This window comes from Myodes glareolus, chromosome 8 (genome assembly GCF_982192425.1).
Source record: "Myodes glareolus chromosome 8, mMyoGla1.1, whole genome shotgun sequence".
NCBI lineage: Eukaryota > Metazoa > Chordata > Mammalia > Rodentia > Cricetidae > Myodes > Myodes glareolus.
The window spans coordinates 34849316-34867164 of NC_142033.1; the positions used below are offsets into that span (position 1 = coordinate 34849316).

Here is a 17849-nt window from a genome sequence, read left to right on the forward strand (position 1 = left end):
GGAAGGGAGGAAGGCAGACAGGAAGAAGGAAGAGAAGAAAAGGAAATAGGGTCATAAAATCTCTTAAAATAGCTCATTTGTACGTCAGGATCTTAGTGTTGACTGTGTAGAAATTTTTGTGGAGTTGGAAATGAAAAACATTTTTATTCTTTTAACAGTTTAATGAGTAAAATGCTTTTGATTTCTCCCCTACATCTTTGGGGTTTAAGTAATTATAGACACGTCATGGTAATGTTACAAACCTCACTGTTACAAACTCAAGATGGGTTTTGTATTGTTTTGTGTTGTAGGAATGAAGGCTTAATCCCAAGCAACTACGTGACAGAAAACAGAGTCACCAATTTAGAAATATATGAGTAAGTGCCCCCTCCCAAGCCTGCACTGTGATTAACCTATGACAATCAGGGACTTGCTGGGAACTTTGAAGTATAGACCGTTTTCAGGTTTGTAAAAGAAAAGGAAACTAACACATTCGGTAGCCCTAGCAATAGAGAGACCTCCAATTCTTAGCTCGGCTGCTTCTGAGAATCCGCCTTAAGCTTGTGTTTATTTGGTTTGGCACAACCACGCTGTAGAGACACTGATACACGTGTTGTACTGCATGTCCTACATGGAACGTTTGCTTTTCAAAATGACAGATTGCGATCCGACAGTCGGCACAGGCCAATTTCAGATGCTGGCTCCGGTTTTGATGCTTTTTAGAAATACCTGAGGACAAGAGGGAGGCTGATTATACCGTTTGCAAAATCTTTAAGTCTGCTTATCCAATTTATGCTTTAAAAGGCTTCATTCCTTTTTGATAGCCATTATAGCTTTGGAATAGGAAGGTCTGAGCAATGGCTTCGTAGATCCTCGCTTTTCAGGTGAAAAAGTAAGGCCAACAGATTAAGTTATAGGTCCAAAGTGCTTGACCTGGACAGCTTGAATGCATGCCCCCTCCTCCCTCGGACTTAACTTGCAATTAGCATATGCTTCCAACATATGCATTGCAATATGCATAGTCGTGCCTCGCCACGACTTTAGGCAAGATTCAGTACATCTTTCTCTAAAATGATTCCAATTTTGAAAGTGTTGGTGAATAGTGCAGGCCTTCACAGATGAAGATGATCATAGAGCATGTGGCCCATCTAACATGGCTAACATCTAACATGGCTTTCTCAGACTGTTGGCTGTCTCTTCCTCCTTCCCACCATGCTCTTCAGCTCCATCACAAAGCGCCTTCACTCATTTCTGCCTGAAATGTTCTTTCTGTTGACCTGACTCTTTGGCCCGAGATTCCACTCTCCACTCTCCACCCCATTCAGGGGACTGAGCCATCTCCCTTAGAAAACAGTTTCACGTCCGCTTATGGTCACTCACTCCAGCCTGCCCCATAGGGTCTCGCTGCTCCCCTGTGCTGAAGCTGACCAGAAAAAGAAGCCTAGCTTAGAGGAGATTGTGTATGAAAATCAACCCAGAATAATTAGAAAAAACAGGACTTTTTTCGTATCTTTGTTCAAGTTCAGATTTTCCAGAAGATCAAAGCAGACATGTGTGACCTGTGTGACGAGAGTCTGGTGGTTACTGAACAGACTCTCAGCTATGTTACTTTCGTTTCTTTCAGTCATAGCTCATTTGCTCATTGCTTCCTTTGTTTAGACTAAGCCAAGACTCTGGTTTAAGGCTGTTTGTATTGCAGAGATCGGATCCTCTAAATCAGACAGCTCTGGTGTCAGGCTCACACCTTTAATTCCAGCACTCAGGAGGCAGAGGCAGGTGGATTTCTGTGAGTTTGAGGCCAGCCTCCAGGACATCTAGGGCTACACAGAAAATCCCTGCCTCAATGCTTCCCCCCCCCACCCCAAGAAAACCCAACAAAACAGAATTTCCACTTCATTTCTTTGGACTCTGAGTTACGTACATTTTAAAATCAAGCTTTTTAGTGATTCAAATCTTAGGACTACTCACTAAATTTTATTTCTTTGTAAACAACTGCATTGAAATAGGAATGTAATAGTTACCATCACTAATCACTAAAACATATGGGTCACTTAGTACGCACCATCCACTTTTATGATGACTATACAAAAGGACCACCATAGGTGGAGGTGCGAGTGCAGGAGCAACACTGCCTACTGCCTCCGAATGCTCCAAAGAGTGGGTACACGTGGAACATAGTAAACATATGACGGTAATGGGGAAGTCCTTTGGAGTTTGGCCCACCCGATCTAGTTTTACGGGTGATCGACATGCCTTTGTTACTTCAGCACCTGGATCCCATTATGTGTTCAATTCCATTAATGTATCTGATATCAGCCTCTTTAAGCCCTGAGGCTACAATTTAGACCACACGGAACCCTCCTTGCCTTAATGGAGCTTATAAGTAGTGGAGAAAAGGGACTTTAAACAATTCTAGATTTAAAAACAAATATACTTTTCTAAATTATAGTACTAAATTGTTATTCTAAAGAGTAGTATAGGAATCACAGGAGAAAACGGGGAAAGTGACGGGTGTAGGCGGAAGAGTTGGTATAGGGACGATGTCTATCAGAACGTGACAAGAGCTCTCAGGGTGGCAGGAGGCAGTTTGAAAGGTGATGGGGGAACCTCTGTTATTTCAGGGGAACATTGGTGTGTAGAAAGATTGATGGCTGCTTTGGTGCTAAACACACACCTAAATTACCAATAGTCTGTTCTACTATCACAGTTTTCAGTAATCTTTCAAACTCAACAGGCGGGTCTTAATAAATTATTCATAAATTTAAATAAATAAGAATCACTGTAATTCAAATTCTACCTACTAAATATACTTCAATATTTAGTCCTATTTATCAGGCCAGTCAATGAGATTTCCTGATACATCTGATTTGCATTAACAAACTGGGTATAGTCAGTCATGGTTTAAGTTTTTCACATAATTAGCTGAGCAAATTTGCAGGTGTATTAAGTCCCGTGGAAGTCCTTCAGATGAGGCTGGAAAGTTCAACATTTAAATCATGTGGGAAGTTAAGTTCTAACTGTGCAAATATTTGCAAATTAGTCAAATTCTCTTTTACTTCAAACAACAAGTTTAAAATTAATCATACATTTGAAATCAGGAAAAGCAGAATATACTATATCTTCTTACATTTGTAAACATTTAAATTAGCAAATGTGTTGACAACTTTACCTGGGAGGTGAACTCGACTTCTCTTTCTTTCCTCTGTACTGAATCCTTCATCTCCTAGGGCTACCCAGTCACCTACTAAGGGAAGCAAATTTGCCTTTTCAGATGTAATGGAGTTTCTGGATCAGAAAATGAAGCACACAACAGGGCTACCTATTACTTAGAAACCTAAGAGATGTCTATGGCCATACCCTAAATGCACCCAATCTCACCAGAATGCTAAAGGCTGTATGTGTGCACATGCGTGCGTGCATGCGTGTGCCACTCAAAGACTTATGTAATACACACACAGCCTGTTTCTGCTGAACTGTAGTTTCATATGCTATGTTATGTTTTAATTGTCAACTCTTATTTCACATTGTTTGGTATTAGTTTAATATAAGGTGTCTAGATATGAGAGATAACAGTCTGTGGTAGTTTTAATTGTCAACTTGATGCAATCTATGATCACCTGGGAAGAGTCCCAGTGAGGGGTTGACTTAATTAGGTTGGCCTGTGGGCACATCTATGGGGGATTGTTTTGATTGCCTTAACTGAGTGGGAAGACCCACCCACTGCGGCTGGCACCATTCCCTGGGCAGGGAATCCTTAACTGTATAAAAGCAGGCAATTATTTGAGTGGTATATTAGTTAGGATTCTTTAGAGGAACAGAACTAATAGAATGAATCTCCTATATGTATTATAGTAAGGGAATTTATTAGAATGGCTTATAGGATGTGGTCCAGATAGTCCAACAATGGCTGTCTGCCAATGGAAGGTCCAAGCATCATGTAGTGTTCAGTCTATGAAGCTGGATGTCTCAGTCTTCATTGGATGCTGGAATCCTGTAGAAATAGGCTCTAATGCCAGTGAAGGAATGAGCTTGCTAGGGAGAGCGAGGGCAAGCAGGCAAAGCGCTTCCTTCCACCATTTCCCTTAGATAGGCTGCCAAAAGAAGGCGTGGCCCAGATTGAGAGTGAATCTTCCACCTCAAAAGATCCAGATTAGAAGTGGCTCTTCCCACTTCAAAATATTTAATTAAGGGGGGAAAATTCCTCACAGGTATGCCCCGCCATTTTTGGGTTTTAGTTAATTTCAGATGTAGTCGAGTTGACAACCAGCAATAGAATGGCCATCACAAGTCTAGTTGCATGGTGTTCTCATTTGTAAATTCATTACAGCAAAGTGATTTTTATTAAAAATCCCAAGTAGTTCTGGAAACAAAGAGTGTAGAAGGCAAGCAGAGGTGTAGTGTGTAGCCTCAATTCCTTCCCCTCTCTCCTGATTGTGAATGGACTGCACCAGCGACATACGGTTCCTGTTGCCCCAACTTCCAGGAGACAGGGTTGTAACCTGCAATTCTGGGCCAAAAATAAACTCAGCAAGGGAAAATGAAACTTGTTTTGTAAAAGCCCTTCTGACTTTTAGCCCATGATTTAAATGGAAGCAATTCTGAACCGCTGCTCCCAATCTCGTGTTACCCTCATTGAACCTCTTCATTGTTTAGAAAGGAAAGAGTCCCTGAGTGATCCTGACTTTGTCACAGACTTCTTCTACCTGGCTCTTTGGTACCTACTTTGAAATCATTCTTATGATATTTCCATGTGGATGAATTTCAAAGTCAGATTTAAACGAAATGAATGTGTTCACTTTTGCTGTTTATCACTATGATAAACAAGCATAAAATACTAATATTAGCACCAACACTGTAGCAGGTGGAAAATATTCTTGAAGAATGCAATTTATGTGAACTCCTCTCAATCTGAGTATCACTTTACAGCCTTGGCCTTTTACAGGTTCAGCTGATTTTAGTGAACTTCCTTCATTATTTTCCTTTAACATGCAGACTTTACAGCCTGAGCAGTGGCGACCTGTCCGTGTTTGTCCCTGTGCCTTTAACACTGTCTCACTTCTGAAGAGATGGGTCTCTTCTTTCTTTAAGAAGTCCCAGAGCCATACTGAAGTTCCTCTAATATTACAGGATTCCTTTAAAAGTCCCAAGTGGTGTTCACTGTTACATCTTCCCCGCCACACCTTGAGTGGCTAACTACTTTGTCTAAAATCCATCACCATCACTTCCTGTTGTCTATGGTTCATCTTTTCTATGATTTATTTTTCATTTTAATGACATTAAATTAGTGGTTTAGGTAGCCGACCATCCAGATTCTGAGGCAGACTTGGTAGGGGAAATCCACGTACTGGGAGACTCCATCCTTTCAGGAGTTTCAGTTAGCCACCTCTGGTCATCCATAGTGACTCAGTTCATGTTTAATGTTGACTTTTTCTCTCCACAAAGCAGTATTTCCAGCCATATTCGGTTACGTTTAAAGCTCTTTGTTAATATGCTGTTTTGAAGTTGTAAGTTTCTCGACCTTTCTGTCTTCCTTGTTTGACAGTTTTCCTCTTTTCTGTACACTACTGCTTAAGCCTGGTCATATTAAACAACATGTTTGCCACATAGTGTTATTTAAGTATACGTACTGTGTGTCGTCTGGTCGCCTAATGACATGTTGAATGCAGAGAAAACAGGGATTGAAGGTGGAAGGGTGCTTACTACTATCAGAAAAGAAAGAATCCCAGTGTGGCTTACTGAAGCAGGGGAGACTGTGGTGAGGGAGAAGACAAGAGAGGCAGTTGGGTCAGGATTGTGGGTGGACTGTCCCTGTTCATAAACTCTGTCAAGTACTATTGGGGGTAGCGGGAATGTATTAAGGAGAATTAGATAAGTCAGGATGGATTTCACTTTGGAAAGGGACCTAACATCTCTAAAAGCACGCAGACAGGAACTTCCTGAGGGGAAATAAAGATATGGAAATGACTGTATTTTAGTTTGTTCACAGAACTAAGAATGTGTTAAAGATACCTTATTTTTTAAAAATAATTTATTTATTTAATCTTATGTGCGTTGGTGTGGGGGTGTCAGATCCCCTGGAGCTGGAGTTATAGACAGTTGTGAGCTGTCATGTGGGTGCTGGGAATTGAATCTAGGTTGGCTGGAAGAGCAGCCAGTGCTCTTAACCGCTGAGCCATCTGTCCAGTCCCTGAAGGTAATGTCTTAACTTCATATTTTTTCATGGAATTTTATACAATGTTAAATCATGCAAAGTTATATATAAATACTCTGTGGACCAGAAGGGTGATGTGAGCTGTGGTGGAATGAACTATAGAATGGCTTGAAATGAGAAAAAAAAATGTATTAACCTTGGTAAATTGGCAACATGATAGAACATTGTTATTTATCTGAATTTCACCTAGAGCTTTCTAAACTAAATTCTAAATGAAGACTTTAAGACGAAGGGATTAGAGTATTTTTTCTTGAAGAAAAAGTCCCACAAAGTTAAAATGTGTTCTTTGTTACTTTTCCAGATGGTATCATAAGAACATTACAAGAAACCAGACGGAACGCCTACTGAGGCAAGAGGTAATTCAGTGTGTCCAGAAATAACCCGTGAACATTTCTAGGAATGCTGAGAAGTCTATTATGAAGACTGTAGTCCTTCAAAAATATGTATTCCTAGTCTTTCTGATCTTAAAATATCATTGCAAACTCACTCCCACTGCACATTTCTCTAAGTCAAAAATCAGGCATATTTGCATAAGATCACCTGCTCATGGACTGTCATTGTGATTTTAGAAATGTGTTTCTCTTAAAATAGTCTTGACTTCAGACTCTTTCATTCAACATGCATTTTCTCAGTGGAGTCTGTATCTGAGGCACTCATATGACAGTGGTTCCCAACCTGCCTAATGTTGACCCTTTAATACAGTTCCTCATGTTCTGGTGACTCCAACCATACAATTATTTTCGTTGCTACTTCATAACTGTAAGAGCAGTTATGAATTGTAATGTAAATATCTGTGTCTTCTGATGGTCTTAGATAACCCCTGTGCAAGGGTTATTAGACCCACATGGGGTCATACCCACAGTTTGAGAACACCGCCACCGCCATATGACCTTTGCACAACAGAGCCTCTCACCTTGTGACCTCTGCTTACACTCATAAAAAACACAAATATAGAGAAGTCTTCAGGGCTGGTTTCTTTAGTCTTTAGGAACAAAGAGGAGAGTGTGTGGTTAAAATATTAAATTCAGATCAAAACTGCTCATTTAGGTCAAATCAAATCAAAACAGCGGAGAGTCTAAGTTTCCAACTGTCAGCACAGGGTAACTGCGGGGAAATGAAGAGTCAAACCCGGACCTGGAGAGGAAGTGTGTCATTCTGTGCTGCCCTCAGATGCTGAGAAGCTAGAAATGTGAATGAGAGTCAGTTTGGTACATAAAAAAAAATCCATGTCAGCAATGATCCAGGTTGCAGAGAAGACCCACTCTAAACTAGGGGGCCATGTGGAAGATGGGGAACCAAGACTTGACCTCGGATGAGGATGTGGGTAGAACCTAGACAGGTCTGCTTGTTAAAGAAAGCTCAGAAAATCAATAGCTCCACCCTGGAAAATTAAAGGAGGGAAAGCTGGGAGCAGATTTGCAATAAGCAAGATGATATAGGTCACATGATCCAAATCCCGGACTGTGTATGTCTGGCGCAAGAGATCCTGTAATTGGAAGGTCTCATCTTGCTGAAGACAAGACCAAAGAGTTATGGAATAGCCCACATGCCTGCCACACTGATGCCATGTTAAAAACTTGACCCTGAGGATTTTTTTTTCAGTTTTCTGTTTTCCTTTGTTTGAGATAGCACCTCACGTAGCCCAGGCTAGCCTCAAACTCACCTCATAACTGAGACTAATCTTTAATTTGTGATATTCCTTCCTCTAGCTCCCAAGTCCGGATTACAGGCATGTGCGTGCCACTGTGCTCGCTGCCCTGACATTTCTGAAGGGTCTAAAATTGCACAGCTGGAGCCCACTCCATCATTCCCCCTACATTCACTAAAGGCAGTCCCAAAGATGGATGCATTCTCATTTCCATCTATTTGTATGTTTATCATCTATATGTGTGCATAAATAATTTTACCACTTGACATAAAGATGATCATATACATTGATATTTGCTTATTTTTGAGACAAAGCCTCAACGTGTAGCCCAGGTTGGACTCAAACTTGAGGCAATCCTCCTGCCTCAACCTTCCAGGTACTGGGATAATAGGTATGAGCCACCATCCAAGACTTTGGATTCTTATGATTTAAAAAATCATTCATATGTATACATTTAGAATCACCATATTACTTAATATTTCTTTGTATGCATATATAAAATCCATTCAGTGTTTATAAATATTCCAGTTGTTTCCAGCTTCTTACTGTTCAGAACACTGGGGTGATAAGCTTCCTTGTAAGAATCTTGCATACACATGTACACACTGAATTTTCAGACTTCATATTGCTAGGTATTTTCAAGACTTGATTCAGAACAATTTGACTGTTTGTGGTGGTTTGAATGAGAATGGTGCCCATAGGTTCATAGATTTGAATGCTTGGTCCCAGTTGGTGAAATTTGTTAGGAACGATCAGGAGGTTTGGCCTTGCTGGAGGAGGTTTGTCACTGGGGTGGGGTGTGGTTTAAAGAATTAAAAGCCCACACCGTTAGTTAGCTCTTTCTCTTTCTGCCTTGTGCTTGTGGTTGAGATGTAAGCTCTCAGCCATTGCTCCAGCACCATGCCCTGTTCAGCATCAGGAAGGTCATGGACTCTTGCCCTCTGGAACTATGTGTTCTGAATTAAATGGTTTCTTTTAGAAGTTGCCTTGGTCATGGTGTTTTGTCATGGGAATAGAAAAGTAAGATGTTAATTTACACTTCTATTTATTAAGAATGTTATTCAAGTATACAATACATTTTGATCATATTCACCTCCCCCTTCTTCCAACTCTTTCCAGATCTCTCCTCACATCTCCCTTCCAACTTCATATCCTTTTTAAAAATAACCTGCTAAGAATAATTGCCCATACATACACAGGGGTAAAACCATCCACTGGAGTATGGTAAACCTACCAGGGACCACATCCCTAACAAGTGCATGTAGGCCAGAGGCTGACACCTGGAATCGTCTTTGATTGCCCTCTATAGTCTATATTAAGGTGGGGTCCCTCACTTAAACCCAGAATTTGCTGATTTGTCTAGTTAAGCTAGGGAGATTGTTTCAGGAATTCCCTGTTTCTGCCTACCAAGTGTTGGGATTCCAGGCAGGCTGCCACACATATCTGGTATTTATATGGGTTCTAGGGGTCCAAACTCGGATCCCCATGCTGGCACAGCAAATGTTTTCCCTACTGAACCGTCTGCCTCCTCGGCCCCTTACGCATATACTCTTCTACACACCGCTCCTTCTTCCCACCGAGTCTCCCGACATCAGTCCACAAATCGTCTCTCATTCACTCTATCTGCGTATCATTCTCTAGTTTAGGTTCGGCACTGTCTTAGTCAGGGGTTCTATTGCTGTGAAGAGACACCATGACTAAGGCAACCCTTAGACGGGAAACATTTAACAGGGACGAGCTTATGGTTCAGAGGTTCAGTCCATTATCATCATGGTGGGTAGCATGCAGGCAGACATGGTGCTGGAGAAGGAGCTGGGAGTTCTACATCTTGATCTGCAGAGAGCAGGAGCCTGACACTGGGCATAGCCTGAGCATAGGAGACCTCAAACTCCACCCCGACAGGGACACATTTCTTCCACCAGGCCACATCTAATAGTGCCACTCCCTATGGAGGTCACTTTCTTTCAGAGCACCACAATCATGATTTGTAAATCAACAGTTCATTATGGAAGGTAACTGAGATGTACTCTCTTTCACTTTTAAAACAATGTTGCCTTCGATTCTCTCCTCTCACACATCTTTTTCCATTTATATGAGTCTTTGTGTAGAATAACTCTCCAGATGGAAACCCAAGGCCCAAAGAAATACGCATTTCTAACTTCCGTAGACCTCCAAGTGCCCTGCAGGAGTGGCGAGGGGTCTAGGCACCCGCCAGAAACACGAGAGCAGCTGTTTCCCACAGCCTTTCCAGGCAGCACGTCATGTGAAACATCTGGATCTTTCCTCTGCTGCCTCCTCTCACTGCGAATTTGACTCATTCTCTTAGCTTAGAGATGGCAAGCATTTTCCATATGTTACATTTTATGTCTTTGATTTTTCTTTGTTGTAACTGTTCATATTCTCGGCATGGTTGTCTACAGGATTTTTAATGCATTTCTCAGAATCTACAGAATCTATGTAGCTATAGCTAAGGAAACTAATCCTTTGTGGCATGTGACAATATTTCTTTTAGGTTTTCAATTTTCCGACTGTTTTCTGGCATGGACTAGGCATTTGAATTTTACATGTTTGAATTTATCAAAGTATTTGTAAAGGTTGATAAATTGTATCAATGCAGAAATGCTTTCCCTACTCCAAGGTTACAAGAAAATACTACCCTGTTTCTCGATGAAGCTAGTGGTTTTATTTTGTAAACTTCTACTATTGGTTCGTTCGTAATGTTTTCCTGATGCAATGAGTAAGGGGAAGATTACTTATTCCTTATAAGTTTACGAAGTATCTTTTTATTCTGCACTCATTCTTGTTACCATTCTCATTATGATAAAAAATTATTTTGGATTATATGTATTTTCTACTTGTCTTCATTGGCCAGCCTGTCTGTTCATAAACTGTTTGAAATATGGAGGCTTTCTCTGTCATCCCTAGCTTTCCTCACTCTCAGAATCACCATGACACATAAAAACAAACCTTCCCACGGTTGCATTGGACATGTGGGCAACAGTCGGGACAGATTCTCAGGTTCTCTGAGTCAATGGGCTGTGCTGCATATGGATTTTGATGCTTCTGGGTTCCATCTATTAACATTTTCTTTAATATTTTGATTTAATATTCAGTGATTTTTTTCTTTTGTTCAGCCTGGTGTTGTAAGGAGAGGGCACGCTTATTCGTCCCGGCTGCTCGGCTAGCTTACACCCAAAATAACCATACAGAAACTGTATTAATTTAAACACTGCTTGGCCCATTAGCTCTAACTTCTTATTGGCTAACTCTCACATCTTGATTTAGCCCATTTCTATTAATCTATGTATCGCCATGTGGCTGTGGCTTACCAGCAAGATTCTAACCAGCGTTTGTCTGAGGCGGAGGATCCATGGCTTCTCTTTGACTCTGCTTTCTTCCTCCCAGCATTCAGTTCTGTCTTCTCTACCTACCTAAGTTCGGCCCTATCAACTAAGCCTAGGCAGTTTCTTTATTCATTAACCAATGAAAGCAACACACAAACAGCAGGAACTCCTACACCAGCCTGGTTTAGGTTGATGTTACTGATATTAAGATGATCTTACACGCCTGCGGAGGACGGAGGAACATGTCGTGTCTAGTGGAACAGGAGTTACCCAGTGTGAGCTTTGGGAACTGAACCTGGGTCCTCTGGAAGAGCAACAAGTGCTCTTAACTGCTAAACTATCTCTGCAGCCCCTCATTTATATTTTAGTTTCCTTGAGTCAGAAAAAAGAAAATGTAAAATCTGGAGCTGCTTGGGGTAGTGTCCTCGGGAGCTTATTAGGGATTTCTAGTTCTATCGCTTTGTGGTCCGAAAATGCTCTCTGCGTTCTTCCTTCTTTGAAGCATTATAAGAAGAGACCACTCCATGTACAATTTTGTTACGTGCATATTCTGTATGTTGGTAAGCTTGCCTACTATACCAGACACACAGACGGCACACATGCAAATTTTCTTTTCACACCTTCGTTATTAACGTCTTGTGTTTTCCTGTGGTATATGATACAACACTCGTGTGTCACAGTAAATCAGTAAAAGCAGCGGTTTGTCATCTACAACGCCCGTGAGAGAGCTCAGTTGACGGCCAAGGATAATGCTTTGGGGCCAGTATGGAAGAAGTCAGTGTTTGGTATCTTAAGTGTGCTGTGCGGGGCTGTCCATGCTGTTGGGTCACACACTTGCCAGACACAACCTTGAACCTTCTACTGCAGTGGTTCTCAACTTGTGGATAGGACCCCTTTGGGTGGGGTCACATATCAGATATCCTGAATGTCAAATATTTACATTAAAATTTGTAACAGAAGCAAAATAACTATTATGAAGTAGCAACAAAGTAATTTTATGGCTGGGGATCAGCACAGCATGAGGAAGGAGCTGTTTTAAAGAACGGAGCATTAGAAGGTGGAGAACCACCGGTCTGTGGGTGGTTTCGTGAGAGAGACCCTGCGGCTGTTTGGTCTTCAGGTGTTTAACATTAGCACGCCCACCGAGGCAGAAAAACTGCGTAATAACAAACAAAGCGGTCTAACTGTCAAAATGATCAGAAGGCAATTTACAGCTTTCGAGGAGTTTCTTCCAAGAATGTCCACAGGGACCTAGCTCTTAACTGAGCCTTGAAAGTCTTACTGTGTCCCCCGCTTCCGTTTCTCTTCATCTCACGCACCCCCACAACAGTCTGCTACTCCCAACAGGATCCCCCATGTGTATTCTTTCTCACGAACTCTGATCCCTTGTCTAACCCCTCTGCCTTTCCGAAAACAGGTTCTCCCTGCGTCGTTCGTTCCCCTTCTAGCACGCAGCCTTGTCAGCCCGACTCAGAGTTTGCTTTTATGTGGATCAGCGATTTTTACCTGTTTTCCTCCTCAGCACAACAAAAACCACTAGATGCTGGGTACAAGGTTGTCCAGACCTGGACCTTCCCTGGAAAACTCAAGGATAATGTTTTAAAATATTCACACATTGTAAATTTCTTATCTAAGTTACTTTCTCTTGCCCATACGATTCCTAAATCTTTGAGATACAACGATAGTGTGCTCTTGAAAAGTAATCTCCTTCTTCAAGTGTAAGAATAAAGAAGTCACTTACTTTTTTTTAATATAAGTTACTTATAGTAAATCTATGTAGGTTCGGTTTTTATCAGAGATATCTCAGTTTGTTTTTCTAAGAAGGAATACACTTGAATAATGGATAAATTTTATCTTTGCAGGCTAAAGAAGGTGCATTTATTGTGAGAGATTCGAGACATTTGGGGTCTTATACAATTTCTGTGTTTACAAGAGCTGGAAGGTAAGCGTTGTGGTAGTGATGACTTTAGAGATAATCTTTGGGACAATTTTGCTTTACACAGACACCATCACATGGGGACTTTGCGAAAGAACTCAGCTTAGGGAGGAGACTGCTGGCCTAGGAACTGGGACAACCACCCAGTTCACATTATATCTCTGCCATCTATTACAGGAAATGAAGTGTGTAACACGATGAGTCTATGGCGTAGCTTCCTTTCTCTTTCTTTTCCCAACCAACCCTCCTGATCAAATTAGATTAGTTGTGAGACACTAGTGGTGGGTTCCTTAGACCCCCTCTAGGGTTGGCCTGCACAGAGGGCTCAGGGGCTCCTCAAGCTTCCCGTGCCTTTATGCCTAGGCTGTTCTGTGACTACGGGAACTTGTGGTGAGGTAGAGATGCCTGAGAGGCAGCGCCTCAGGAGCAGCCCTTCCTTAGTGATGGAAGGAGCTGAGGAGTGACCACCTCAGTGTGACTGCGGCTTAGTAACGAAGCCACAGCTGCCCGATGCAGTTACCTGCTCAGCAGTTCCCTCTATCCACTTTCCTCTCCTCAGCTCACCTTTCCGATCCCTCATGAAGGAATTTCTCATTGGTTTGGTCAAACTCAGCATTCAAGAGATAAGTGTGCTTCGTGACGAGCTTTGCTTCACTGGGCATGGGGCTTGTCTTCTAATGTTATGTTGAACATGAGGTACCCGGACGATATTTGAGGGGTTTTCCTGGGACGGCCAGGTATCTGTTGAGCCCATCTGTTCTCTCATCAGCGTGGAGTATTGCCAGGAAGAAAGCGTGAGTGTGGGGGTCGCACCGCCTAACACGTTGACTTGATTCTAAAGCAGTCTTTTGTTTCTCTAGTAACTGGCATTTTACTGATTACAGACATGCACAGTCTTCAATAAAACATTATCAGATTAAAAAGAACGACTCTGGACAATGGTATGTTGCTGAGAGACACCTCTTTCCATCTGTTCCAGAGCTGATCCAGTATCACCAGTACAATGCAGCTGGTAAGTGAGGTACAGGCGGTTATTGTCAGGACCTCCGGCTCCACAGATGATCACACAGAAACTTATTATTAATTATGAATGCTTGACTTTTACTAACCAGCTCTTTCAACTTAAATTAACCCATATTTCTTATCTATGCCCTACCACGTGGTGGTCCCTTTTTTCAACACTGCACGTTCATCTCCTGCTTCCTCTGCGTCTGGCTGGCGACTCCACCCTCCTTCTTCCCAGCATTCTCTGTCTGGCTCTCCCACCTACCCTCTTTCTGCCTAGCTACTGGTCAGTTGACTCTTTATTAAACCGATGAGAACATAACAGCGTCACGGCAGCGTACAAAAGGATTATTCCACAGCAGTGAGGAGTCAGTTCTGGGGAGAAGCGCTGGGGGCCAGTCCCTTGTCAGGGGAGGCATGCACGGTCTCAGATGCTCAACAGCAGTAAAATGCCCTAAACATCCTATCTATGAGCCGAAACACAATCTTTCCTGGGCAATGTTTGCTTTCATCAACGTGTCTTTTTCTTTCCCTAGTCAAGGAGCAAGACTTGAGCTGCAGTTTTTTTTATTTCTACCAGATTAGGAAGATAGTGGACAATTTCCAGCAGTTTCTTAAGGCTTTGTCTCCAAAGTTTGTTTCCCGTCCATCCACCTCTATGCTACCGCCAGGGATCTAACGCTGAAGATTTCACTTCCTTGTTTGAGACTGGCATGCCCCCGCTCTCCCACCAATCTCCTTTGCTCTTTCTCTTCCTCCCGTCCTCTGCTGTAGAATGCAGTGCTCTCTGACACGGCTTACAAGGCCCTGATATCACAACCAGAATAATACGTACTTCTCAAATATAACTTTTTGCCTCCTCCTACCTCCTGCTCTTTGTTCAGGTTCCAACCTTCATGCAGTCCTGTGTGCTTGGTGTTCTCTGTCTGTGTCCCAGCGAGTCTGTGTGTGCCTCCATCATGTACACGACAGTGGTCTGTCTTTTCGTATGGTTCCCCACTAAAGGAAGGCTCTCAGTAGGAGGAGGAGTCATCTCAATTGTCTCTGGATTGGCTGAAGTCTTGGGGATTTACTTGCAAGAGAATCCTGTATATTTTAGGCTTTAATATCTTCTGGTTTTCTACTAGTTGAGCCTGCCTTTGCGTCCCAGCTTTTGTACATGCTATCTGTCTGCCTGGGCTTCTCCTACTGATCTTTGTGAATGACTCCGTGTCAGCCAGGGTCATCCTTCCTGCCATCTTGTCTGAAAGGCCTTCCTCGATCACCCATTCTCCGACCACTGCATTTTATCCACTCCGTCTTGTGTTGACCACCTACTTTTTCTTGGGAGTCCACACACGTTATTTCCCTAGAAATAAGTGGGATCTGAGAGAACAGAGGTCAAGAGCATCTCATTCAACGCCGTTTTCTAGCATAAGATAGAACACGATGCAAACAGACTTTCAATGAGTAGCAACTGAAGAAACAAATAATGAAAGTTTATTGATAAATTGAAATTGATTGCCTAGAATTCTTCATGTTGATCCAGCCAAATGAAATCTTACTCATTCTACTGTGCTACCTTCAAACAAATGAAACAAAACAAAACCAAAGTAAAACAATGACAAAAAAAATCACACAAAAAATATTTTTTAAAGGGTGTTCAAGTTGATGATTAAGTGGATTTTTCTGGCACTTCTGGAAACAATTTGATCAAATATTCCATTTTATAAGAGAAAAATTGAAAGAATACATATAAATTCATGTTCAAGAAAACATGACCTATTTTATAATACTGAGACCTCAGAAATATTTTAGGGTCTACTTATAGTTATCAGTATATATAAACTACATGTTTAGTATGAAAGTTTATAATAAAACATTGATATTTTGTATAATGTATTTAATACATACATGTTTCCAATTTTTCAAATAAAGAGTTCTGCCAAGTTTTTCATTAAAGTTATAATAATTCACCTGTACACACTGAGATTTTGTGAGAGAGGGTTTTTTTTGTTAACTTAGAATTGTCAGATTGTGTATGGTGAGTATATGTTATGAACGGAAAGTTTTCAAAGGGAAAATAGAATACTATATGACTGCAGTATTGTTCTGCCGCATCGTCTAAAGACAAGCGCTGTCTCCTAGTGCTTAGTTCTTCCTTCTGTAGCTAGTAGCAAGTCTTGATATGCTCATTTTTCTTCCTTCTTAGGTCTCATGTCCCGTCTCCGCTATCCAGTTGGGCTCCTGGGCAGCTGCTTACCAGCCACAGCTGGTTTTAGCTATGGTAAAGTACACACGTGTGCCGAGGGAAGACAACCATCTGTCCGTCCATCCATCCATCTGTCCATTCGTCCATCCACCCACCCACCCATCCATCCATCCATCCATCCATCCATCCATCCATCCATCCATCCATCCAGGAACCACCCCACAGATTCTTTAAATTCTCAGTTCATTTGAAAAGTCTACCTACGTATGTGTGTGTGTGTGTGTGTGTGTGTGTGTGTTTAAATTCAATGTCCTGCTGGAGGTGTTTAAATCATCCATCTCCTGGGGCAATTTGAATTTGAACTTGGTAGCAATGTTCTGGTTTTATCTCACATTTCACTACACCTTATGGAGAGCTGTCATCTTTCCCATTTTGATGAATAACTTCTCTTCTCCGGATGTTGAGGCTGTTGTTTTCTGCTTACAAGGGTGGGTAGGAAATGACTGCTTTCCAAGAGAAGCTATCAAAAGGAGCCGAGGGACATCTCCATGTCATCTTTGCGCACATAGAACTGGTGCCCTCAGATTCTGTGAGAATAAGTGTGAACCGGGGAAGCTGGTTATCTGACTTGTTGAAATGTTTTATCTTGAATTTCTCTCATTAGTAGAACTCAGATTATACTGGGGGAAAAAAGAAAGATAAGAATTACATTGTGTAAAATGACTATGCTTCAGGTCTGAGTCTAAGCAAGTTGGAAGGGTGCCTTTGTTGTTACTATGTATAAGAACTTATATAAGTGGCAATTTGGTTGAATATATTGCTCTCTAATTTCTTAGAAAAAGTTCAAAATTTTTTAACAGAATTGTATATAAACCATACCTATCACATTATATATACATATGTATATATACATATACACACACACACACACACACATATATATGTATATATATTCCACTCTTGCATCTGAACTCCTCCTCTTCTCACTGTCTTTGAATTTTATCTACTGTGTTGGTTGAGGCTGACTCTTTCTCATTGTGACATAATGCTACCACCATTTTTACACAGCCATCAGGGTTCTTACAAATACTATTCCTTTGAAAGTTCTTGCTTGTGTTTAGCTGATAAATGTCCATTTATCCTCCACTCTAGATATACTTTAGAGTAGTTTTGTTGGGCCATAGGCTATTCACAATGTGCAATTTCCTAGGCAAAGTCAATTTCCCAAAGAGTTTATTCCAAATTCCACAACTGTCAATAATGTATATGGATGCCAGCTCCACTCTTTCATCCTTGCCAATATTTAGTATTTCTTTTTAACACTTTCACCAATGTAGCAAGTATATGATGGTTTAATTTTGATCTCTCATGACTAATTATTTTGATCACCTTTTAACAGATGTAGTGGCTCTTCAAATAATCTCTTTAACGATCAAATATTCATCACCTTTACCCTTAAAGTGGATTTTATGGGTTTTTTTTCTGATTGGTTTATTCTTTTTTCTTTCTTTTTTTTCTTTGTCTTTTCAAGACAG

General features: G+C 41.3%; 1 protein-coding gene and 1 long non-coding RNA gene across 6 annotated transcripts in view; one reads left to right on the forward strand and one right to left on the reverse strand.

Annotated features, from left to right (window-relative positions):
- The window catches only part of Txk (TXK tyrosine kinase), a 54272-nt gene that overhangs the window by 20033 nt on the left and 16390 nt on the right, over positions 1 to 17849 (forward strand). For all 5 annotated transcript variants that reach the window (XM_048415023.3, XM_048415025.3, XM_048415022.3 and 2 more), the window contains 5 exons: positions 291 to 356; positions 6492 to 6546; positions 13045 to 13124; positions 14003 to 14130; positions 16315 to 16389. In XM_048415023.3, coding sequence (XP_048270980.2) covers positions 291 to 356; positions 6492 to 6546; positions 13045 to 13124; positions 14003 to 14130; positions 16315 to 16389 — 404 coding nt within the window. The remainder of the gene's footprint in view (positions 1 to 290; positions 357 to 6491; positions 6547 to 13044; positions 13125 to 14002; positions 14131 to 16314; positions 16390 to 17849) is intronic.
- Positions 182 to 11276, reverse strand: LOC146893831 (uncharacterized). Its single transcript, XR_015002693.2, has 3 exons — positions 11168 to 11276; positions 3149 to 3223; positions 182 to 708 (listed from the first exon to the last, which is right to left on the reverse strand). It is a non-coding gene; the product is annotated as an uncharacterized LOC146893831 (long non-coding RNA).